The 25,375-nt window shown below is 37.7% G+C and overlaps 4 protein-coding genes across 4 annotated transcripts; 3 read left to right on the forward strand and 1 right to left on the reverse strand.

Moving 5' to 3' along the window:
* The first annotated feature begins 10,433 nt into the window (after positions 1–10,433).
* On the forward strand, positions 10,434–12,290 carry LOC18993316 (gibberellin 3-beta-dioxygenase 1). The gene is made up of 2 exons (XM_006416831.2): positions 10,434–11,039; positions 11,585–12,290. Exons 1-2 carry the CDS (start codon positions 10,546–10,548, stop codon positions 12,174–12,176), a joined length of 1,086 nt encoding a protein of 361 aa, XP_006416894.1. The 5' UTR covers positions 10,434–10,545; the 3' UTR covers positions 12,177–12,290.
* Positions 12,291–12,969: 679 nt separating this feature from the next.
* On the reverse strand, positions 12,970–14,909 carry LOC18993317 (probable 2-oxoglutarate-dependent dioxygenase AOP1). The gene is made up of 4 exons (XM_006416832.2): positions 14,778–14,909; positions 13,842–14,236; positions 13,430–13,754; positions 12,970–13,349 (listed from the first exon to the last, which is right to left on the reverse strand). The coding sequence occupies exons 2-4, from the start codon at positions 14,225–14,227 to the stop codon at positions 13,086–13,088; spliced, it is 975 nt and encodes a 324-aa protein (XP_006416895.1). The 5' UTR covers positions 14,228–14,236; positions 14,778–14,909; the 3' UTR covers positions 12,970–13,085.
* LOC18993318 (L-type lectin-domain containing receptor kinase S.1) lies at positions 14,555–17,040 on the forward strand. Its single transcript, XM_006416833.2, has one exon. It carries the CDS (start codon positions 14,933–14,935, stop codon positions 16,880–16,882), a length of 1,950 nt encoding a protein of 649 aa, XP_006416896.1. The 5' UTR covers positions 14,555–14,932; the 3' UTR covers positions 16,883–17,040.
* A 1,911-nt stretch (positions 17,041–18,951) lies between these two features.
* LOC18993319 (ABC transporter G family member 40) lies at positions 18,952–25,342 on the forward strand. Its single transcript, XM_006416834.1, has 23 exons — positions 18,952–19,274; positions 19,385–19,505; positions 19,599–19,687; positions 19,819–19,903; positions 20,016–20,175; positions 20,259–20,335; positions 20,455–20,508; positions 20,596–20,686; positions 20,773–21,074; positions 21,148–21,429; positions 21,547–21,863; positions 21,970–22,130; positions 22,213–22,316; positions 22,412–22,568; positions 22,655–22,839; positions 22,922–23,254; positions 23,348–23,638; positions 23,723–23,806; positions 23,902–24,035; positions 24,113–24,340; positions 24,438–24,609; positions 24,692–24,946; positions 25,085–25,342. The coding sequence occupies exons 1-23, from the start codon at positions 18,952–18,954 to the stop codon at positions 25,340–25,342; spliced, it is 4,263 nt and encodes a 1,420-aa protein (XP_006416897.1).
* Positions 25,343–25,375: the final 33 nt, after the last annotated feature.

Here is a 25,375-nt window from a genome sequence, read left to right on the forward strand (position 1 = left end):
GTGGGAAGTTATCCGAGATCTCATCCAAATCCGCCGCACTGGGCGTAAACATCGAAGAAACAAAACTTGTCAAAAAGTTCCTCAAGAGTCTTCTGCGCAAGAAATATATTCATATCGTAGCTTCGCTTGAACAAGTACTAGACCTCAACACAACAAGTTTTGGGGAAATCATCGGACGATTGAAAGCATACGAAGAAAGAATCCATGAGGAAGAAGAGGATCAAGAAGATCAGAGTAAGCTAATGTATGCAAACATGGAAGCTCAATCGAATCATGATTACACCAGTGACAACAGAGGTAGAGGACGAGGAGGTCGCTTCGGCAATAGAGGACGAGGTCGTGGGAGAAGTAATGGACAGAGAGACTTGTCCAAAATAATCTGTTACAGATGCGACAAATCAGGCCACTTTGCTTCAAACTGTCCAGATCGGCTTCTCAAATTACAAGAGGCACAAGAAGACGATAACACAGATACACAAGAAGGAGATAAACTCATGATGCACGAAGTGGTCTATTTAAACGAAGGGAAAATCGTTCCAAATCTCTACGAAACAACCATCAATGAAGAGAACACATGGTATCTTGATAATGGCGCCAGCAATCACATGACAGGTGATCGACGATACTTCTCTAAATTAGATGACACCATTACCGGGAAAGTGAGATTTGGGGATGACTCTCGCATAGATATCAAAGGAAAGGGTACAATCGAGTTTATCGACAGGAATGGAGACTAAAGGACTATGCCTGATGTGTACTTCATTCCCGAGTTGAAAAGCAACATTATAAGCCTCGGACAAGCTACTGAAGCAGGATGTGAGGTGAGGATGAAAGGAGAATACCTACTAATGCATGACCGAGATGGAAAGCTTCTGGCAAAGGCGGCAAGATCCAGAAATCGCCTATACACATGAATCAAGGATACGATGTGCCTACACGCAACAACAGCAAGTGAATCAAGTAGATGGCATGCGAGATTAGGCCACGTCAATTTTGAGACAATCAAAAACATGATGACGAAGGATCTTGTAACAGGTTTTCCAAGCATAAACATCGAGAAAAAACTATGTGGCTCATGCTTACTTGGGAAACAGGCAAGACATACATTCCCGCAAGCAACCTCGTACAGAGCAAGCAAAGTACTAGAACTAATTCACGGTGACCTCTGCGGTCCAATAACGCCATCCACGGTTGCGAGAAATAAATATGTCTTTGTCCTTATCGATGATCATTTTAGATACATGTGGACAACTCTTTTAAGAGAAAAGAGTGATGCGTTTGACAAGTTCAAAAGGTTCAAGAGTATGGTAGAACAAGACTCAGGCGAGAAGATACGAACCTTTAGAACCGATAGAGGAGGGGAATTCGTGTCAGAAGAATTCAACTCGTTTTGTGACCACACCGGGATCAAACGTCATCTAACAGCTCCGTACACGCCTCAACAGAACGGAGTTGTCGAAAGGCGCAACAGGACTTTAATGGAGATGACAAGAAGTATTTTGAAACACATGTTTGTTCCAAACTACTTATAAGGAGAAGCTGTACGGCACTCGACGTATCTACTTAACAGGATACCAACAAGGGCGCTCAAGAATAAAACACCATATGAAGTTTTTCGTGGGAAGAAGCCGAATATCAGTCATCTCCGAACCTTCGACTGCATTGGATATGCGAAAGTTGAGACATCACAATTAAGAAAACTAGATGACAGATCGAGAATGTTGGTTCATCTAGGAACAAAGCCTGGATCTAAAGCATATCGATTGCTTGATCCAAAAACCAGAAGGGTAGTAGTGAGTCGCGATGTGATATTCGATGAGACAAAGGGCTGGAACTGGAATCAAGCTGTTTCGAATACAAGTCAAGTCGGAAGTTTCAAAATAACCATTGGAAGCTTTGGAAATCACGGAATTGACGAAACAGAGCATGAGAATACAGAAACAGAGCATGAGAGAACAGAAGCAGAGCATGACGAAGTTGACGAAGATATCACGAATGATGAACAGGAAGTCATCATCGACGACTCAGAGACACAAGAAGAAGCCCAGCCGATGTTAAGAAGATCACAACGAGAAATCAGAAGGCCAAAACACTTTGAGAATTTTGTACTACTTGGTGACGAAGAAGGGGAAAGACTTTTGCTGTGTCTAAATGACGAACCAAGAAATTTTTGCGAAGCCAAAGAGATAACAGAGTGGATACGCGCTTGTGAAGATGAGATACATTCGATCACAAGAAATCGCACTTGGGATCTTGTTGAACTTCCACATGGAGCAAAACCAATAGGTTTAAAGTGGGTCTTTAAACTAAAGAAAAACTCGGATGGGAGTATCAACAAGCACAAGGCACGTTTGATCGCAAAAGGTTATGTGCAAAAGTATGGGATAGACTTCGACGAAGTGTTCGCACCTGTAGCAAGGATAGAAACAATCCGATTACTTGTGAGTCTTGCAGCTTCTTACGGATGGGAAATCCATTGACGTCAAAACAGCGTTCCTTCATGGTGAATTGAAGGAAACTGTTTACGCTACACAGCCAGAGGGATTTGTGATAAATGGGAGCGAAGACAAAGTATACAAGCTCAACAAAGCTTTATACGGACTAAGGCAGGCACCAAGAGCATGGAATGATAAGTTGAATCAAATTCTTAAGGAGCTCCAATTTAAAAGATGTTCTAAAGAACCCTCAGTCTACCAAAGATTAGAAAGCAAAGATCTTCTACTTGTCGCAGTTTATGTAGACGATCTGTTCGTCACAGGGACAAATAAGAAAGTCATCCATGAATTCAAGGAGCAGATGTCGACAAGGTTCGAGATGAGTGATCTTGGACAATTAACTTACTATCTTGGGATTGAGGTATGTCAGCATAAAGGAGGAATCACTTTAAGTCAAAAGCGATATGCACTAAAAATTCTAGAAGAAGCTGGAATGAAAGATTGCAACATGACTTATACACCAATGGATCCTGGTCTCAAGTTGTCAAAATCCGAAAGCGAGAAAGATATTGATGCAACCAACTACAGAAAAAATGTTGGGTGCCTGCGCTATCTGATTCATACAAGGCCTGATCTATCTTACTCTAACGGAGTACTAAGCAGATATATGCAGACACCAAAAGAATCACATGGAGCGGCGATAAAGCATTGTCTGAGATACCTGCAAGGCACTACTTCATTTGGACTAACATTCAAGCGATCCACTTCAGAAATACCGAGATTAATAGGCTATAGTGACAGCAGCCACAATGTGGATCCAGATGATGGGAAGAGCACAACCGGTCATATTTTCTACCTAGAAGAAAGTCTCATTTCTTGGTGTTCACAGAAGCAAGAAACTGTAGCCTTATCATCCTGTGAAGCTGAATTCATGGCAGGAACAGAAGCAGCCAGACAGGCAATATGGCTTAAGGATTTGCTCGGCGAAGTTACAGGAATACAGAGTCAAAAGGTTCTTATTCGAATCGATAATCAGTCTGCAATTGCCCTTACAAAGAATCCAGTCTTCCATGGGCGTAGTAAGCACATTCATACAAGATACCACTTCATTAGAGAATGTGTTGAGAATGGACTTGTGGAAGTAGAACATGTTCCGGGTGAGAAACAAAAGGCAGATATCTTGACTAAAGCCTTAGGAAGAACCATGTTCAAAGAGATGAGAGACCTTATTGGAGTCCAAGAAATCTCAAGTGAAGACTTCAAGCTTAAAGGGGAGAATGTGGACTTAAGCTTGAAGAAGAACATTCTAGAATGAGTTTGAATATTTCCTATTAGGATTAGAGATATGTTAAGAGTTATCTAATATATGTTAAGAGTTATCTTTAAGGAAATTAATAGTTCTAATAGGAAAAAGAAATAGGTGATTATATAAGGAGATGCAAATGTGTTGCATAACTTATGAGTTTGTGTTTGAGAGCTTGAGTTTTGAGTTATTTTCTTAAGCTAATAAAGAGAGTTATTCTTTATAATCTTGAGTTCTTAAAAGGCTTTCTTAATCAATAATCTGTAGTTGATTAAATCTCTATTAAAGTAAATCGTAATTTGTTTTGACGTGATCGTATTATGTTGGGCAAAATGACATATTTCCATACTGTCGTTTTGTTGGTTTTGTCTATATATACTCGTTTGAATCTTTTTTCTTTTTCCGTTTAAATAAAATATTTGCAGTAAGAAAAAAGGAAAAAAAAAAACAGATTTAATAAAATGTCAGTGTGGTATTAATTAATGTCGGGATCCATGTAAGGTTAACGATAGAGATATGGGGGCAATCTCATGGCAAAGAAAACGGTAGTATCCAATGAGATTGGAAGCAAAAGCATCTAATATTTCTTTTGATTCTCTTTTTAATTTAAATCTGGATATTTAATTATGTTTTAAAATTAAATATGATTTTACTGTTAAAATTAGGTCCGACATATAATCCAAAACTGGTGGCGTTTGTACATTTTGTTATAAGAAACAAAAAGCCCTAATAAGTCCAGATAGGGTTTTATTTTATTACACGTGGATGGTTGTCAACCATGTCAAAGACGTATACATCTCTTAAAGCCTAGAGATAAGTATCCATTCTGGTCGTCACAAAAAATATTACTATTCACCTATTTGTTACAAATTTTAATATACTATTCATATGAAAGATCTCATATATTATGAAATACATATGAAAGATTTCATTTGTAACAAATACAAATGGTAACATATATTATTTCATTTGTTACTCATTTGTAACAAACATGTTAACATTAACATCAATTTAATATCAAACTATTCATTTAGTAAATTTTAATATACTATTCATTTTTTTGTATACTATTCATGTTATTTCATTTAATATACTATAAGAATCATGATAGAAAACATAAAAGAGAATTAACTCACTTGAAACTTATATACAAACAAATCAATTTAATATCAAACTAAATTTGTCATATGAAATAACATGTTTCCTTAAAATTGGATATGTTCGAATATAAAAATGTCTTTACGGCTGCGTTAATTAAAGAAGAAATTCAGTTTTGCAACTGAATATTGTATTCGTACAAGAGATATTTTTTTTTGTGGTCAAATCATACAAGCGATATTTAATTACCTCTCTTTTCTTGGTTAAAAATTATATATAATTACTTAGCTTGCTTTATTGAACTGTATACAATATTGCTTCTGTTCCAATTGGTTGATGTATAGGATAAGACTTATAAATAGTCTGAGAGGGTTTTGGCATTCAAATCAAATATCCAAAATATTAATTTTAAGAAAAAAAACAATTTTATTGTAGCAATGTACAAAGAAACATATATATTTCGATCGGTTTTTTAAAAAATAATTCTATACAAAATTTATATATTTTTTAACTATCATCAGTGAAAAAAATATTAATGCTATTTCATGCAACGATAGTGTAACTGTATACACAGATATGCTCATGGCATATACACTCATCACACATAGATGAATAGAAATATGTTGTTGTGTGTTCTGGTGTGGGGTTAATTAGAACTGGCCAACTGAGAGACAAGGTACGGGAGGACAATCTCTAGCTCTATGATGAATATCATAATTATTCTGTTTTGTGACATTTTGGAAAGCGATGTAGAGAGCATTATGCGAGGAGCACGTGCATGAATGATGATGATGCATGTGCATGTCCATGTGTTATGTCATATATATGTATTACTTATATATTACTTCTTTTCCATAAGTAAGTTTGGCTTTGTTCTTTTTAATTAATGATTGTATGTAACAATGACACCAAGCTATAGTTAACAAAAAAAAACAATAACACTAAAAGTTCACTTTGATCAAAATACCAACAAAGCCGAGTGCCATCATTAAGCCTTGTTCAGACAATATATTGTCGTGTGAGATAATTTTACAACCACACAAATTTATTTATGATTCATACCTAAAAAATTAACTGTCAATATCATTTCAGCTATTTAAAACGAATGCCTAATTGTTATGAATTTTTTTTCTCGTTTGCCATTGATATAAATACACACACTATATGACACTTATTATAAATTATTAGAATAAATTGTATTAAAGAAACTATCTAATTAAGATTACCGGAAAAAAAGATTACCGGAAAAAAATTGTGGGAGATTACCGGAAAAAATAGGGGGCATTAATGCGTTTATGTTCTTCCTTTTTAAAACATATCGCGTTAATCAGGCCCGTTTCAAAAAACAAAAAAAAACATATCGCGTTAATCTTAAGGACTAGTGTTTGAGATAAAATTAAGGACCCACGAGATGTTACTTTTTGTCGTTTTGTAGATATTTTTATTTTTGGAATATAGCTTAGTGAGAGCCAAGTAGGATAGAGAAGATGACAAAACAAACAAAAAGTAGAAAATATTTAAAAGAATAAGAAAAAAACAAATTCAAATGAGACGGAAATGACCAAATTTAAATAATTAAAAAGAAATTGAATGGGTAGTCTTTCCCTTTGTTAATGCCAGTGGAAAAGAGAATCATCCAGTCTCTCCACGCTTTTCATTGGTTCCCAATATTGATTCAATGTTTGATCCATTTGAAGTAATTATTATTCGATATAAAATGTAAAGAAACCTGTACCTATTTCCTTTATTAAATTCGTACACTTAATCAACGGGTTCGTCGAAACTTATCATATATGGGTCCTTAATTTATGAGGTACGTGAGATATGTTTACAGATTCGGGGGTGATTATCATCACTATTAGTCATTCTATGTATATTCTATATATGTTGTATCTTTATGTACATTACATAGTACAGAATGTCAAATTTGTCTTTAAATTGATCAAGGGATAAGAAATAAGGTTGTCATTTAGTGCGAAGCCAAAAAAACAGTGGAGGCTTAAATAGGTCGCGAAAAGGCAAGTGTTGTTTAGTAAGTTAGCAAAATTTGGTCATTTCACTTTTAATTGTATTACCGTTCTGGAAAAGGACACTGTATTCAACGAGAAACACGATTTTTCTTTCAATAAACAATTCCAGTATTTTAGACATATCTTGTTGGATACCATTTATCTGTCGAAATCTAGAGCTCACCACTATATAAGTTTATATCAATATATCTGAATTCATCAACTCTATCATCTATTAGCATTTTTTATTATTTATAATATCATTACTTAATTACGTAACCGCCTATAGTTTACAAATTTAGATAATCTCTAGACAGTATACAATTTCAGACCAATTACATAAACGAAGCGGTACCTCAGTAACCAATTTTAAATTTGTACCAAAAAATATATACAAAATGAATGCACGAATGTTATCAATCAATGTTTGAATGTCTTCTTTTATAAAATTTAGGTTTGAACTTGCCTTGCCATCTAAATTTGTAGAATCCATATTAGCATACATGTATAATCCCTCAAGTCTGCATGATTCTAGTTAAACGTTGGAAATACTATATATAAAAAGTTGATAAGTCTTCTCCAACATTTGACACCCAAGTGTACTTAAATTTTTTTATTAAGCCTTGTGAAATAAGCTGTTGGTTGATCAATAAATTTGAAATTTCAACAATAACATATTTAAATTAGTAATTAATTATACTGTTCGCATCCTATACACTTTTTAAACTCATTTTCTTCAACAAAAACAAAATTTTGACCACAGAAAATCAGTTAAAACTAATTAGATCTCATGGATGCATGGATTTATTCCAATGTTTCAACAACTACTTTAGTTTCTAAACGAATGTTAATGACTTTTCCTTAACATTATGAATTTTCTAATCAGCAAGACTTTTACCAAAAAGCATGAACACAAAGGATCACCAAAAAAAAAGCTATGTCAATTGCAACGAAACATCATGGATTTCTCGGTAAAGAACATAATTTTTTTTCTGAATATTAACGAATATTTTCTGAAAGATAAAGATTTTTCTGACAAATCAATTATTTTCCTTTTTAAATGGCTGAAACAGTGGTAAGATACTCAGAACACAATTCGTGCTTAAGTACCAACGATTTTAATTATCTATATGCGTTATACGGTATAACTTATACCGTTGAGTGTCTATTGTATTTTTTACTAAATGTCATCTTTCTATTTATTTTAGTATAGCTGATTTACGGAATTACTAGTCTCGTAGATGCATACTTTTTTTTGTTTATAATTTTTTTTTCTACACATTATCTGACGCACCTCATAAAAATATTGACACAACAGTTAAAAATTATATATATGAGAAAAAGTATGCGTAATGTAATTACTGGTCTAGTGCATCTATAAATAACAAAAAATAAAAATATTAACCATATACTATTATAGTAAAATAAATTTCTATGTTATATCAAGTTCGGAGATACATTACTTTGAAAATAATACTGATCGGACTATAACAGTTTGCATGTACACAAAAAAAAACATAATTAATCATGTACGCTGTCTATTCAGTTAGGATCAAACCTATTGAAGACTTTGTATTTTTGAGTGATCAGTCAAAATAGATTCAATGCTGGCATGCTATATCAGATCAGATTTTACTCATTTTAGACATGAATCTGGTCTACAGATAATAAGCTGCTCCAATGTTAACAAATATCCAAATATAAAGATATTTTTAAGATTTAGTTTTGGTTTCAAATATTTAAATTCTAAATTTATTGGATAATTATGATCGATTGTATTTTACAGCATTTTTCATGATTAACTAAATTAAATGCTATTTTTGACGAAAACATATTTCTTTATTTTCGTGATTTCTGTTAAAACATTTTATATTTTATAACAGAGAAAAACTGTGTTTCTACACAAAATTTACTCCCGTAAAAGTAGAACGTTAAAAATATTACGTACAACCGCATTTTTGGCAGATTGTGTATGTTCAACGCTTGCTACAAAAAAAAAGTTTTGGTTCAACGCACTTTCAACAAAGGCTATGCGCCTTTTTTTTTAACCATAGGGCTTTGCGCCTTTACTACTCAATTTGGCATGCTGTCACTAATGATCTTTTAATTAATAGTGTTTGCTTATCTAATTTGTTTAATTTAACAGTAATTAAGCATTCTATCATGAAAAAGTAACCGTAATTTAGAGATCCGTTTGCCTCCTTATCGTTGGCATGGAGTCTATCTTTTTATGTTTTGATGAAGTTTTTTTTCATGCTGAGTGTCATGTATATCTCATATATTTGTTTCCTTTATTTTCTTCGTCCAAATTAGTTTTATATATTTTTTCTTCAAATATATTACATGCAAAAAAAACTTTCATTTATCTTAAGTGGAAAATGTAAAGAAGATAAGCTATTTTGTTCTTTGCTGCAGTTAGCTAGATATTGTTTGTAGAGGACAACATTGGCCCTTTCTATTTTTGTTCCTTCTTTTGTCCGAGCCAAAAACACTCCTCTTTATGTCTCCCCTCCTTTTACAATTATGATGTCAATCAATCAAACATTAACTTGACCACAATCGCAAGAAAAAACAAAAAGTAATATGTGGTGGCAGTTTATTCACACATAATTTGTATAGTTGTATATAACGTCTTTCTTAATATTTGATTTGAAAGAACTTTAAACATTTTATTTTGTCAATGATTAAAGAAAGTCAGGAAGCGTGTCATGAAGAAATTGTTTGATCTTATTCCAATGACCAAAGAAATAACCAAATCAACAAATAATTAGACACAGAAAATATTGTGTCTCTTTTCCTAGGTTTTTAGTTTGGGTTTGCATATACCAAAATACTCATTGTTTTGGTTTTTAATTTGGGATTGCGTATACCATTTCAGAAATTCGAACTGAAAACAAAATAGTTATCCAGAAAAATATGAAAAATACATTTATATACCAACAAATATTAGTCATATTTAGATATAAAATAACTGAAATATCTACAATTCCAGTTATACATCGAATCTATTATATTAGTTATATTTAGATTTAAGATAACTCAAAAACCTGAAATAACTGAAATGTTTAAATATCATTTGTTATATTTTTGAAAATGAAACATTTTTTGTAAATTAAATAAACCGAACAAGAATTTTTTTGTTTCCTATATGATTCCTAAAATCGCATATCCAGACTACCCAAAATCTAAAAAGACCAATCTGAACCAAACTGATGATCCAAATTAATCAGTTTTACACATTAGTCAGTTTGTTAATTAGTTCGAAGTTTTTTTTTTCAAAAAAAAAACTGTATAACTTGTAAATATGAAGAAAATATATATCACAAGACCTAAACTTCGATTTGAATTATATATAGTTCGACAACCCATCATGTGTATATATCTTATCTTGCATAAATCAAATAGCAAATAATATTTTTCTTAGAAAAGAAGGAAATGGCGGGACCTCCATATTTTTTCTAGAGGTTTGGTTTGTTCGTATTGTATTAATCGAATAAACTAGTCGAATAACCAATACGAATGCACCAAAACGAGAGCTTTAACTTATGTGCCTCCTCTTGATCTCGACTCCACCACTATAAATAACCTCTCTACCTCTTCCTTTATCTTCCACCACCAAAAATCAGATATCTCATAAGAAAATATTACACAAAAACATCTATCAAAATTTTATAAAAACCAATTTTCTTGCAAGAACAAGATGCCTACAATGTTAACAGATGTCTTTAGAGGCCATCCCATTCACCTCCCACACTCTCACCAACCTGACTTCACATCCCTCCGTGAGCTCCCGGATTCTTACACGTGGACCCTAAAGGACGATCTCCTCTTCGCCGCAGCTCCTTCCCCTCCGGCCACCGGTGAAAACATCCCTCTCATCGACCTGAACCACCCGGACGCGGCCAACCAAATCGGCTGTGCATGTAGAACTTGGGGTGCGTTCCAGATCGCAAACCATGGCGTGCCTTTGGAACTTCTCCAAGGCATTGAGTTTCTCACCGGTAGTCTTTTTCGGCTACCTGTCCAACGCAAGCTTAAGGCGGCTCGGTCCGAGACTGGTGTCTCCGGCTACGGCGTCGCTCGTATCTCATCTTTCTTCAATAAACAAATGTGGTCCGAAGGTTTCACTATCGCTGGATCCCCTCTCAACGATTTCCGTAAACTCTGGCCCAAACAACTTCACCTCAACTACTGGTATATATATATATATATATATATATATACACTCAACCTTTCATATATCTAATCTTCACATTTTACCAAAAAAAAAACCTTTCATATATCTAGTCTTTCTTGCATAAAACTCACACACAGACACTTCCAAATACGACCCAGCCCAACGGCTATATATCACTAATACAAATCAAAATGATTCTATAAGTCCCGTTATCTATAACCTTATATTTATATGTCGTGTATATATTATATTGGGTACTAATAACAGAAGAAACCGAAAATTTGCCATGTCGTTCAAGTTTAGTGGAAGAGTTAAGGTCTAGTAAGAGTTAAGAGCATAATGAAAATCTAGTGTAGTGGACCCACCTCAAGATTTGAAGATATACCTCTTTTAATCGTATCGGAGAAAACAAAAAGCCCAACTTGCTCGTCGTTTTTTTCTTCTTTCTATTTTATTCCAAAATAAAAGGTCGTACTAATATGAATGAAATGTATGTATATGCAAATTGTGTATCAATCTCATCTGTACTAATTAACGGATAAAACTCGTTTGTGATTAACAGCGACATAGTTGAAGAGTACGAGGAACAAATGCAAAAGTTGGCATCGAAGTTGATGTGGTTAGCACTAAATTCACTTGGCGTCACCGAAGACGACATTAAATGGGCCAGTGTTGACGACTCAGATTTAAACTGGGCCCAATCTGCCCTCCAGCTAAATCACTACCCGGTTTGTCCTCAACCGGACCGGGCTATGGGTCTAGCCGCTCATACCGACTCCACCCTCCTAACCATTCTCTACCAGAACAATACCGCCGGTCTACAAGTATTCCGTGATGATCTTGGTTGGATCACCGTGCCACCGATTCCAGGCTCACTCGTGGTCAACGTTGGTGACCTCTTCCATATCTTAACCAACGGACTCTTTAAAAGCGTGCTTCATCGTGCTCGGGTTAACCAAACCAGATCCCGGTTATCTGTAGCTTTCCTTTGGGGTCCACAATCTGATACCAAGATATCACCTGTTCCAAAGCTGGTTAGTCCTGTTGGATCGCCTCTATACCGATCGGTCACATGGACAGAGTATCTTCGAACAAAAGCAGTTCACTTCAATAAAGCTCTTTCAATGATTAGAAATCATAAAGAGGAAGAATAATATTTGTGATCGGCTAGTTAGTTTAATTAATAAGAATTGTTGTAAATTTTTCATTAGTATCACTGTTTGTCCCTAACGTATTTGAATATCAGCATTCCACAAAAACAAAAAAAAACTGGCACTTCTCGAATTGTGTATTGACATGTTGCCACTAATGAGAATCTCATTTTTTTTAAGAAAAAAGATAAATTTTGCAATTATGCGTTGAGGGTCCCAAAAAATTCTATGATTGAAACGCTAAAAAAGTCTATTTTATTAACATTAAAGACAAACTACACGGTGTTATTTCTGAATCATACACAATTCATGTTGTTTGGTTGCTATTTGTCAGATTGTCTAAAAATAAAATGACAGAGCACATCTATGGTGAGACTATGCCTACTCTAAAAAGAAAACGAAAGTGACCAAAACAACTACATTATATTATCTTATCTTAATCTTACAAGCAATATCTTCTGTCTCGATGTGTGCAGCAGAATATGGCCCATGGTTATGGAACTTTTCGTGTTGAATTGTTGATATTGATTAGAAATTAATCAAACTTTTTCCGTATAATGGAGACCTGAAGTCGAGTGTTTACTCTTTTTTAATTACCACAATCAAAAAGACAAAAAAAATAGAAAGGATTGAAAGAAAGGTAACTGCCCATGATAGTATATAAACAAGGCCCACTTTCCACTTTAGTTGTTTGCAAAAGGATTATTATACAAACACGCTGTAATAGTAGATCATTGATATCTTGAGCTTTTTTTTTTTTCAAGCAAGGAACCAACGAAGTCTAAAAAGGCCAAAATACACACTTAGTTTCAAAGATATATAACAAAACAGACATCCTAATACGGAACAAGTTCACGAAAGGGATAAACTTTGGTTGAAAATAGTCAGGTTTGCGTAAGATTGTGATTAGCGTCATAAGCTTATGGGATGGATACCACAATAGGCCTTGGTCATGGTACGGTGGGCCTTGAGATGAACCTCTAATGTTTCATAGAAATCAAGAAGTCCGTCATGGTGAAAGGGCTTGTACGCTAAAGGATGGTTCTTATCCACCATCTCATCTGGTGTCGATATCATCCCTTGTTGGAACGAGAAGAAACCAAATGAATACCTCGTTTCCACGCTCTCCATCTCCACCTTGTGATAACACCCCTTGATTCTGTCGTTGCTCCACGCCTGATGATTTATCAGCATATAAACTCGAATATTCTGTTGATAATTAACATGTGGCTAATTGGCTATTAATGTTGGCTTACCATGATGGCATCGCCTGCTATAACAGCAAACCTAGTTGGTGAAGGTGTAAAAGGATACCAAACATCTTCTTTATCGGATTTCAACATGAGTCCGTTGATGTGGTTCTGATGGAGAATGGAGATGAAGCTCTTGTCCGTATGACACATGAACATCCTGTTGGGCTCTCCATTAGGGAGTGACTTGTATTTCAGCAACCGAAGAAGGTACCGTGATCCTTTCATGTGTTTATCTGCATACCTCTCTAGGTTATAGCTCTCAAAGAGCATCCTTATCACAAGTTGCTCCAGTTCCGCTTGCATTTTCGCATATGCATGAATGGTTTCACTACAACAAATCCGTCAACACATAGTATTAGCTAGTAGCAATTACATTTTGTTACTAGTCAAAGATTATTTGGTTATAATATATAACCAGAAACGGTCATTGTCATGATCATTATTAGGCCACATGAGACGGGAGAATCGGCGGCACTGTTGGATGTCGTTGACTTGGTCAATACCGAGACCTTCATGAACCGGCTGACCGTCGGAGTTCATGGTGATGTAGCCGTGTCCGGCCTTGCGGTTCTCGTTTTTGATCTTGATTTCTGGTGGAAGATCGAGTAGTTCCTTGGCGGCCTCCAAAATTGACTGGTGGAGTTGTGTTGGAAAACGGTTGTATTCGGCCACGAACCATCCATGATGTTCCATGGCTTCACGGACGCTGTCTCTCGTCGAGTTCCAGAGCTCCGTGTCTTGTTTCAGGTTCTTGTCGGAGAGGTTGATGATTGGAAGCTCTCGAGTTTCATTCCCACCCATTTAGCTTTCCTAAGCAATCATAATCAGAAAAGAATTAGAAAAAGCATACAACGTAGTAAATGGTGTTTTGTTCACAATTTATGATCCAATATATATATTTTTATAAACAAGAAAAATAAACTAAAATTACAGAAATTTAACTGTGTATACTCTCACTATTTCCAAGTGATATATATTTTCGTATAAAAAACAATTTGTCGAGTTTGAGAAATATTCTAGTCACTTTAGTACGACAAATGTAGAATTTGATGATGTGTATTTATACTCCCATTGAAATATGCTTCAGAGAGAGTTTGAACAGAATCATAGATGCTTTTCGTTGGCATTATGTTTTTAAATCAATTATAAAATCCTCCATGTCCCGATCGATAAATAGCACACGTACAAATACAATTTTCGAGTCTTGTGCATTATCAAAATATTGGGCTATATGGCCCTAAAGACCTACTCAAGTTAACCCAAGCCCATTGTTATTTCTCAAATCTAGCGGGATCCAATCTAATTGGTTGAGAGAGAGTTTGACATTTCTCAGCTTAACTGTGCAATGTACCTTTGACTTTCTAAGCCGCCGACGTTGACCAGCTTCTCCATCTGACTTATTGTCGCCTTATTCTTTTGGTTGAAATTTGGTAGAATAAAAAAATAACATCGACGGTCTTCGCTTTCCTTTTCTCCAAATATTCACATCTCTTTCCTCACCGGAAAATGTGGTGGCGACAGTGGTCAGCTCCTCCCCTCCTTATCCTCATAGTTGCCCTTCTCCTCCCTTCCTTCTCCGCCATTGATTTTCTCTACAATTCCTTCAGCTCAGCAGCAAACAGGAGTGACCTCATCCTCATCGAAGATTCCCGCGTAGACTCCACCGTAATCCGCCTCATCAACGAGTCCAATCAATACTCCTTAGGCCGAGTTTTCTACCCACAAAAGCTCTCAATCATACCCGATCCAACCCGAAACCCGACCCGACTCTCCTCTTTCTCCACTTCCTTCGTCTTCTCCGTTCTCCCCGATATCTCCACCAGCCCTGGCTTCGGACTCTGCTTCGTCCTCTCCAATTCAACCTCTCCTCCAGACGCAATCGCCAGCCAAAACTTCGGTCTCTTCCCAAACGTCCCCGTTCGATTCCCCGCTCCTCTCCTCGCCGTAGAATTCGACACCGGTCAAAACTCTGAAGTCAACGACATCGACGGAAACCACATAGGGATCGACCTCAACAGCATCCTATCCACCAAATCCGAACCCGCTCGCTACTACGACTCTGTTAATGGAAGCTTCGTCCCATTTAACATGCGTAATGGACAAAACGTCCGTGCTTGGATCGATTTCGACGGACCCAATTTCGAGATCAACGTTTCCGTCGCACCCGCCGGTGTCCCTCGACCTCGCCGGCCTACGCTCACCTTCCGTGATCCGATTATCGCGAATTACGTCTCGGCCGATATGTACGTCGGCTTCTCCGCCTCCAAAACGACTTGGGTTGAAGTTCGGAGAATTCTAGCTTGGAGCTTGAGCGATACCGGAGCTCCTCGAGAGATCAACACAACGAATTTGCCCGTTTTCTTGCTGGAATCGTCGTCGTCTTCTCTTTCGACTGGAGCAATCGCCGGGATTGTTGTCGGTGGTGTGGTCTTCTTGGGTCTAGTTGGATTTGGAGGTTACTTGATATGGAGGAAACTAATGAGAGAGGAAGAAGAGGATGAGATCGAGGAGTGGGAGTTGGAGTTTTGGCCTCACCGCTTCAGCTACGAAGAACTCGCCGACGCTACGGAGGTTTTCTCCTACGATCGGCTTCTCGGATCCGGCGGATTTGGGAAAGTTTACAGAGGAATTCTGTCGAACAAGAGCGAGGTCGCTGTGAAATGCGTGAACCATGATTCGAAGCAAGGCCTAAGAGAATTCATGGCGGAAATCGAGAGCATGGGTCGGCTTCAGCACAAGAATCTAGTTCAAATGCGAGGATGGTGTCGCCGGAAAAACGAGCTGATGCTCGTCTATGACTACATGCCAAACGGAAGCCTAAACCAATGGATCTTCGACAAACCCAAAGAGCCAATGACGTGGCGGCGGAGAAGACAGGTGATCAACGACGTAGCGGAAGGGCTTAACTATCTCCACCATGGATGGGACCAAGTGGTGATACACCGAGACATTAAATCAAGCAACATCCTTTTGGATTCCGAGATGCGTGGGAGGCTAGGCGACTTCGGACTCGCCAAGCTGTACGAGCACGGAGGGGCTCCCAACACGACGCGAGTGGTGGGAACGCTCGGGTATTTGGCGCCGGAGCTAGCGTCTGCGTCGGCGCCGACGGAGGCGAGCGACGTGTACAGCTTCGGGGTGGTGGTCCTGGAGGTGGTTTGCGGGAGGAGACCGATAGAGTATGCGGAGGAGGAGGATATGGTGCTTGTGGATTGGGTTAGGGATTTGTACGGCGGAGGAAGAGTGGTTGATGCGGCGGACGAGAGGGTGAGGGGAGAGTGTGGTGCGGCGGATGAAGTTGAATTGTTGCTAAAGTTAGGGCTGGCTTGTTGTCACCCTGATCCAGCTAAGAGACCGACTATGAGAGAGATTGTCTCGCTATTGATTGGCTCGCCACCGGAGGATTTGTTGAATGGACTTACGCCGGCCGCCGCGGACTCTGCCTCAGCACAGTAGCACACGCCCGTTTAGCTTTTGCTGTTTTTGTTTTCTGTTTTGAGGAAGAGTACTAAAAAGTTGAAGATTGACCTACAAAGTTAATGAAACTCCAAAGTTTATTACATGTTTTGATTCATGGGCCTTTGGGCCGTTAATATTATTCGAAAGCCTATTTAGATGCGATGTCATTTGTAGATCGAGCATGTATGAGAATCGTCCAAGAAAGCCTATTTGGGACACACGTTTAACCTATTATCGAAGTTTGTCTTACCATTCATATTATTTTTGATTTTTGGTTTAGTTTCAGGTTGAAAAAAATTCGGTTAGGTTCGGGGTTTGTTGGATTCCTTTATAAATACTCCCTTATGTACATAACTGTTAGACAAATAAATATGATGCACAACAACTAACAAATCACCTAATTTTATTGAACTTAATGGCTTACCAATAAATGGTTCCATATACTTCCATTAGCCAGTCTTAGTGCTCCACCTAAGGTATGTTTTGGTTGAAAGAACGGCCGTCCTAGTTTCGAGGAAATAATGAAAGAGGAAAAAATAGATACTGGAGAATATAGGACGGTCTTCATATAATTGGAAGGCAAACGAATATGGAAAGTTCCATAAATGTGGTTGGTGTCATTACTCATAGGAGTTTTTTTGTTTGAGGAAAGATTTTTGAGGAAGTTAACGAAGACCAACTTCCCTTTCAATTTATCTTCGTCATGGGTCCAATTAGAAACTTCGACTGAGACTTTAAAAGTAAGGGTCGACCTTTAACCCTTCTTTCGACACACGTTTACCATTAGTATATATATATATATATATATATTTATTCATGGCTATCCTGGCTAGTACGTCATTAACAAACCGATCGAGAACTGTAATTATACTTACACATCCTAACTATGTGGTATTAAAATCAAACACATATATCACTATCTGGTAATTAAACGCAGATTTATTTTTTTAAATATATCAAATAAGAGATAGTAATATATTTTTCTTATATTAAAAATATAAAGTCCAAGTGAATACAATTCAATTCAATTAAATACAAGGGGGCTGCTAAACGAGAATCGGTTATCAAAAAAAAAAAAAAAACTTGACAAGAATCGTCAATGTCTAAACTCACTTTTTTCCCATCTAAATCACTTATTTTTTCATTTAACTCTATACTTTTTTTTCAAACATTTTTGTACTATAAGCCAGTCACTTCATCGTACGTATTATCTTAGCTTCCTTTTTCTAATTTTCGGATAAAAATTGTTAAATGTAGTGTGTAACAAATATTAGAACCAGTGGTAAAATATTTTGATGATGTTTTTCTCAGAGATTGTATTTTGTAATTAAAATCGTAATTTTTACCAGTGAGAGAGACAGAGAGTAAAAATGATATAAAGAATAGGATTTCACTTTTTCTATCTTTATTCGTCATTAAATTTACCATGTTCGCAACATGTATAATTGTTCTGTCAATATCTTTTTGTTCGGTTTATTTTTGTTAAGATCTTCGTACCCAAATTTAAGTTTTATTGCATTCATAATGATAAAAACCCTCCAAAAACCCTCCAATATTATGTCCAAACCTTTAGATATTCAGTTCACACTGTACTAGGATTCTTGAGAAGAGATTTGAGTTTTTAAGGTGGGATCAATTAATTACTTAATTAATTTCTTAAGCAGTGTTTCTTCTAGATTCCCAGACAGAGTCACAGCTGACGTAAGCTTTTCTTTTTTTTTTCCTATTTGTAAAGTCAAAAGTACACAAGGAAAAAAGCGTAGAACGTCAGTTCGTTCGTCACGTTCCGTCTCTGATTTTTCCACTCTCGTGAATGAAACGACATGCATCTGCGTATACATGAATAGTAAAGTCTCCTCTGCCAAATATGTATATATACGAGAACACAAAGGCTACATTTATTTCATCTTCAACTTTCGATTTCTCTTGACCAATTTTCTTTCTTTCATATCTTTCAAGAATTTATTCTTTAATTCTTTATCTATCATAATCAAAAACAAAAAAGAACAGAAGAGGGAAAAGAAAAAGAAAACGCTTTGATTTCTGGGATTCACTAATCCGGGAAAATGGAGGGAACTAGTTTTCAGAAAGCGAATAACAGTTTGAGAAGAAACTCGTCGGTGTGGAGGAAAGATTCAGGAATGGAGATTTTCTCGAGGTCGTCTAGAGAAGAAGACGATGAAGAAGCTCTGAAATGGGCTGCTCTAGAGAAGCTCCCCACTTTTGATCGTCTCAGAAAAGGGATCCTCACGGCCTCTCACGGCCTCAACGAGATCGATATTCAGAAGCTTGGATTCCAGGATACGAAGAAACTGCTCGAGAGGCTCATCAAAGTCGGTGACGACGAGCATGAGAAGCTCCTCTGGAAACTCAAGAACCGTATCGATAGGTAAGAAAAAAACACACACTCGTTTTAGACTAGATTCCAATCGAAACAGAGTAGCTCTGTTTTATTTTTAATGTTAATCTCTGAGCTAAAATTTAATTGGTAAATGACAGAGTTGGAATCGATCTTCCGACAATAGAAGTTCGGTTTGATCATTTGAAAGTTGAAGCAGAGGTTCATGTCGGAGGCAGAGCTTTACCCACGTTCGTTAATTTCATCTCCAATTTCGCCGATGTGAGAATGCTTTTTCTTACTTTATTTTTCTTTTCTATTTAAGAAACATAAAATAAATATATATAACAGTCTATTTTCGATGATATTTAACAGAAGCTCCTGAATACTCTGCACCTTCTTCCCAACCGGAAGAAGAAGTTCACTATACTCAACAACGTCAGCGGAATCATCAAGCCCGGCAGGTGACATTTCATATTCCGTTTTACTATTCTAAGAAATTCAAATCCTTTTAGTTATTATATTGGGGAATTGTTAAAAAAAAATTGGAACTTGTTGACCACAATAAGACAAAAAAAAACTTTGAATTCTTCAGGATGACTCTGCTCTTGGGTCCTCCAAGTTCAGGGAAAACGACCCTCTTGCTTGCCTTGGCGGGAAAGCTTGATCGTGAACTAAAGGTACAATCTTTCTCTCTCTGTTTCAGCATCATGTATTTGCTTTTCTCTTTTAACTATTTGTTTTGTGTGGAAACGGAATCAAATGTAATAACTATCGTTCTTTGCTCTGTAGGAAACTGGAAGAGTGACATACAATGGTCATGGAATGAATGAGTTCGTGCCACAAAGAACAGCTGCGTATATAGGTCAAAATGATGTTCATATCGGTGAAATGACTGTTCGGGAGACTTTTGCTTACGCAGCTCGCTTCCAAGGCGTTGGTTCACGTTATGGTGAGTTTTAACATTTTCTAGGTTTCTATTTTCTCAAAACATTCGATTTGGTATGTGGATTTTGCTGACAATTGAAGTTTTAGATATGTTGACGGAATTGTCAAGAAGAGAGAAGGAAGCAAACATCAAACCTGACCCTGATATTGATGTCTTCATGAAGGTTAGCTATACATTCACTTCCTTAAAAACTTCAACTTTGTGTAAATTTGCAGAACCCAAATATGTAGGCTTTTTCTTTTTTAACGAGTATTATAACTTCAATATTCTACTATCATACAGGCGACGTCAACAGCAGGTGAAGAAACAAATGTGATGACAGATTATATCCTGAAGGTACGGTTTCCTCCAAAGTTTTTTTTTTTAAGAGAATTATCAAAATCTTATGCTTGACATCATCTAAATTCTTTGTAAATTTTACAGATCTTAGGTCTTGAGGTCTGTGCAGACACTATGGTCGGTGATGATATGTTGAGAGGCATCTCCGGAGGACAAAAGAAGCGTGTCACTACTGGTGAGACTTTGAGCCAAGGAAATAACCTTTTTCATGAATACATTGTGTCCATTCGAGATTGATGGTGTGTTTGTGTATATGTAAAGGTGAAATGCTGGTTGGACCGTCTAGGGCTCTGTTCATGGACGAAATATCGACTGGTTTAGATAGCTCAACGACGTACCAGATAGTGAACTCCCTCAGAAACTATGTTCATATCTTCAACGGAACAGCTCTGATCTCACTCCTTCAGCCTGCACCCGAGACATTCAATCTCTTCGATGATATCATTCTCATTGCAGAAGGAGAGATCATCTATGAGGGCCCTCGTGATCACGTCGTGGAGTTCTTTGAGACCATGGGATTCAAATGTCCTCCAAGAAAAGGCGTCGCTGATTTCCTACAAGAAGTACAGGCTTTTTTCATAAGAATATAATCATTTTTGTCTCATGTCTCTACTAAAATGAACACTACTCTTGCAGGTGACATCAAAGAAAGACCAAATGCAGTACTGGTCACGATCTGATGAGCCTTATAGGTTCATAAGAGTGAGGGAGTTTTCAGAGGCGTTTCAGTCATTCCATGTTGGGAGGAGACTCGGAGATGAGCTCGCTTTGCCTTTTGACAAGACAAAGAGCCATCCGGCTGCTCTAACCACCAAGAAGTATGGTGTTGGGGTTAAAGAACTTGTCAAGACCAGCTTCTCCAGAGAATACTTACTCATGAAAAGAAACTCCTTTGTTTACTACTTCAAGTTCGGACAAGTAAGTGAACGTTTAATTACACAACGTACTAGCTCTTCTCATATGTAATGAATATCTCCTCCTCGTCTTCAAGACAGATTCATGAAAATGTTGTTGCTTGCTTCAATGTGTTTACAGCTTCTGGTAATGGCGTTTATGGTAATGACTCTGTTCTTTCGGACGGAGATGCAAAAGAAGACTGAGGCGGATGGGAGTCTCTACACGGGAGCCTTGTTCTTCATCCTTATGATGCTCATGTTCAATGGAATGTCAGAACTTTCAATGACCATTGCAAAGCTTCCTGTGTTTTACAAGCAAAGAGATCTCCTTTTCTATCCAGCATGGGTATACTCTCTGCCTCCTTGGCTCCTCAAGATCCCTATAAGCTTCATCGAAGCCGCTCTCACAGCCTTCATCACTTACTACGTCATCGGCTTTGACCCCAACATTGGAAGGTACACATATACACCAAACAGCTTAAGATGAAATATTTTGGCTACTCGTGGACATTGTTGAAGGAACAGCTAAGAATGCTCATGGTTTCTTATCGGTTTGTTGCAGGCTGTTTAAGCAGTATATGCTGCTCGTGCTCATGAACCAGATGGCTTCAGGATTGTTTAAGATGATGGCAGCTTTGGGAAGAAATATGATCGTTGCAAACACATTTGGTGCATTTTCGTTGCTCGTGTTCTTTGCCTTGGGTGGTGTGGTACTTTCACGAGGTATGTGTTCATGCATATACTTTTCTGATATACTAAAATCAGAAGCTCATCATTCGTTTTCTCATTAACCTGATTAAAACAGAGGATATTAAGAAGTGGTGGATATGGGGATACTGGATCTCCCCAATAATGTATGGACAAAACGCGATAGTGGCCAATGAGTTCTTCGGTCACAGCTGGAGTCAAGTAACTATCAAACTCCCTTGTCTACTATACCTATTTGGAAACCATTTTGTTTTCATGGTTTTGGTGGAGACTGATATATGTTGATTGTATTACAGGCTGTCCCAAATTCATCAGACACACTTGGAGTTACTTTCCTCAAGTCTCGTGGGTTCTTACCCCATGCATACTGGTATTGGATCGGAACTGGATCTTTACTCGGATTCGTCGTGTTGTTCAACTTGGGTTTCACGGTGGCACTGACGTTTCTTAACTGTATGTAATCAATCAGTTTTGACTGAGATCACATCTTCTGATACGAGACTGTATTTTTAACCTTAGAATTTTCTTTATGTGTACAGCCTTGGGAAAGCCTCAAGCTGTTTTGATGGAAGAGCCTGCGAGTGATGGGAAAAACGAGACAGAACTCCAGTCTGCTCGGACAGGAGGTGCAGTTGAAGCTAATAAGAAAAGAGGAATGGTGCTTCCATTTGAGCCACATTCAATTACTTTCGACAATGTCATATACTCAGTTGACATGCCCCAGGTAATATCCTTGGTCGAGGATTTCAAAATCCATCAATCCAAGAACCTTCCTGCTAATCTTTGTTATGGATTCTTTCATACAGGAAATGATAGAGCAAGGCACAAATGAAGACAGACTTGTTCTGTTGAAAGGTGTGAATGGTGCTTTCAGGCCAGGCGTGCTTACGGCTCTCATGGGTGTTTCTGGAGCTGGCAAAACTACTCTGATGGATGTTCTTGCTGGAAGGAAAACCGGTGGTTATATCGATGGAAACATCACCATTTCTGGCTATCCTAAGAATCAACAAACATTTGCCCGTATCTCAGGATATTGTGAACAAACCGATATCCATTCCCCACATGTCACTGTTTACGAGTCCTTGGTTTACTCAGCCTGGCTCCGATTGCCTAAAGAAGTAGATTCAAACACGAGAAAGGTCATTCACAGATACTAACTTTTAATAAGAGCCACATGAGGAAATCGAAATAGTACTCACAAATGTTTTGGTTTCTGTTATGTTATGGTGCAGATGTTCATAGAGGAAGTGATGGAGCTGGTGGAGTTAACACCGTTGAGGCAAGCACTAGTGGGACTACCTGGTGAGAGCGGTTTGTCGACGGAGCAAAGAAAGAGACTGACCATTGCGGTGGAGCTGGTTGCAAACCCATCCATCATCTTCATGGATGAACCTACTTCAGGATTGGATGCACGAGCTGCTGCTATCGTTATGAGGACTGTTAGGAACACGGTCGACACGGGGAGAACAGTCGTCTGCACCATTCACCAGCCTAGCATCGACATATTCGAAGCCTTTGATGAGGTAATAAAAAATGACTTCCAACACGTTCGTTAAAAAGAACTTGAAACCATTTGTTAACATGTTTTGGTATGCGTATATATGCAGTTGTTCTTGCTGAAGCGTGGAGGTGAGGAGATCTACGTTGGACCTCTTGGCCACGAATCAAGCCATTTGATCAACTACTTTGAGGTAATGCATAAGACAGAGTTAATCACATTATACCTAAACTTGTTTGGAACACAAAGCAAAGCAAACATGGACTGAATGTGTTAACTTTACAACAGAGTATTCAAGGGATCAGCAAGATCACAGAGGGGTACAACCCAGCAACCTGGATGCTTGAAGTCTCAACCACTTCTCAAGAAGCTGCTCTAGGAGTCGATTTCGCCCAACTCTACAAAAATTCAGAACTTTATAAGTAAGTATATTCACAGTCAACAATGAATCTACAAAGAAAGACGTCTGATCTCACCAATATAACTTTCTCTTTTGTAGGAGAAACAAGGAGCTTATCAAGGAGCTAAGCAAACCAGCTCCGGGATCAAAAGACTTGTATTTCCCAACACAATACTCACAATCTTTCTGGACACAATGTATGGCATCTCTATGGAAACAACACTGGTCCTACTGGAGAAACCCGCCTTACACCGCCGTGAGGTTCCTCTTCACAATCGGCATTGCTCTCATGTTCGGCACAATGTTCTGGGACCTTGGTGGCAAAACGTAAAAGCAAAAACCTTAAGCATTGATTCTGTGTGTTATCAGATAGATAAAAAAAAACTCTTTTAAATCGACCTAATTCGAATGATTTCACCTACAGGAGAACGCGACAAGATTTATCCAATGCAATGGGTTCAATGTACACAGCTGTTCTCTTCCTCGGGTTACAGAACGCCGCCTCAGTGCAACCAGTCGTTAACGTCGAAAGAACAGTCTTTTACCGAGAAAAAGCCGCCGGAATGTACTCCGCCATGCCGTATGCTTTCGCTCAGGTACTAAAACAAAAATCCGATAAAAGGATTTTCCACCGGAAATTCCTAAAATTCATGAAGTCTCCTCTTTTCGATTTCTCAGGTGTTCATCGAGATGCCATACGTCCTTGTGCAAGCGGTGGTGTACGGTCTCATAGTTTACGCCATGATAGGATTCGAGTGGACGGCGGCGAAGTTTTTCTGGTACCTCTTCTTTATGTACGGATCATTATTAACTTTCACGTTCTACGGCATGATGGCTGTGGCGATGACGCCTAACCACCACATCGCCTCCGTCGTCTCCTCCGCTTTCTACGGCATCTGGAATCTCTTCTCCGGCTTCCTCATCCCGCGTCCCGTAAGCCCGTCTAAATCTCGAAAATACCCTTATATTACTATTTGTTTCTTTTTAATTTCAAAATGGGCCTTAAACTTATTTAAATATTCTGTTCTGACCCTAACTTTTGTTTTTTTTTCTCTTGGACTAAAAATACAGAGTATGCCGGTATGGTGGGAATGGTACTACTGGCTTTGCCCAGTTTCGTGGACACTTTACGGACTAATCACATCACAGTTCGGTGATATTACAGAACCAATGACAGATGGTACAAGCGTGAAGCAATTCATTAGAGATTTCTATGGATTCAGAGAAGGTTTCATGGGAGTGGTTGCAGCCATGAATGTTATCTTCCCATTAGTTTTTGCCATCATCTTTGCTGTTGGAATCAAGACTTTCAATTTCCAAAAGCGATAGATAGTTTTTTCTTGTTTATAAGCTTTGCGGTTT

Source organism: Eutrema salsugineum, unplaced genomic scaffold (genome assembly GCF_000478725.1).
Source record: "Eutrema salsugineum unplaced genomic scaffold, Eutsalg1_0 scaffold_5, whole genome shotgun sequence".
Classification (NCBI taxonomy): Eukaryota; Viridiplantae; Streptophyta; class Magnoliopsida; order Brassicales; family Brassicaceae; genus Eutrema; species Eutrema salsugineum.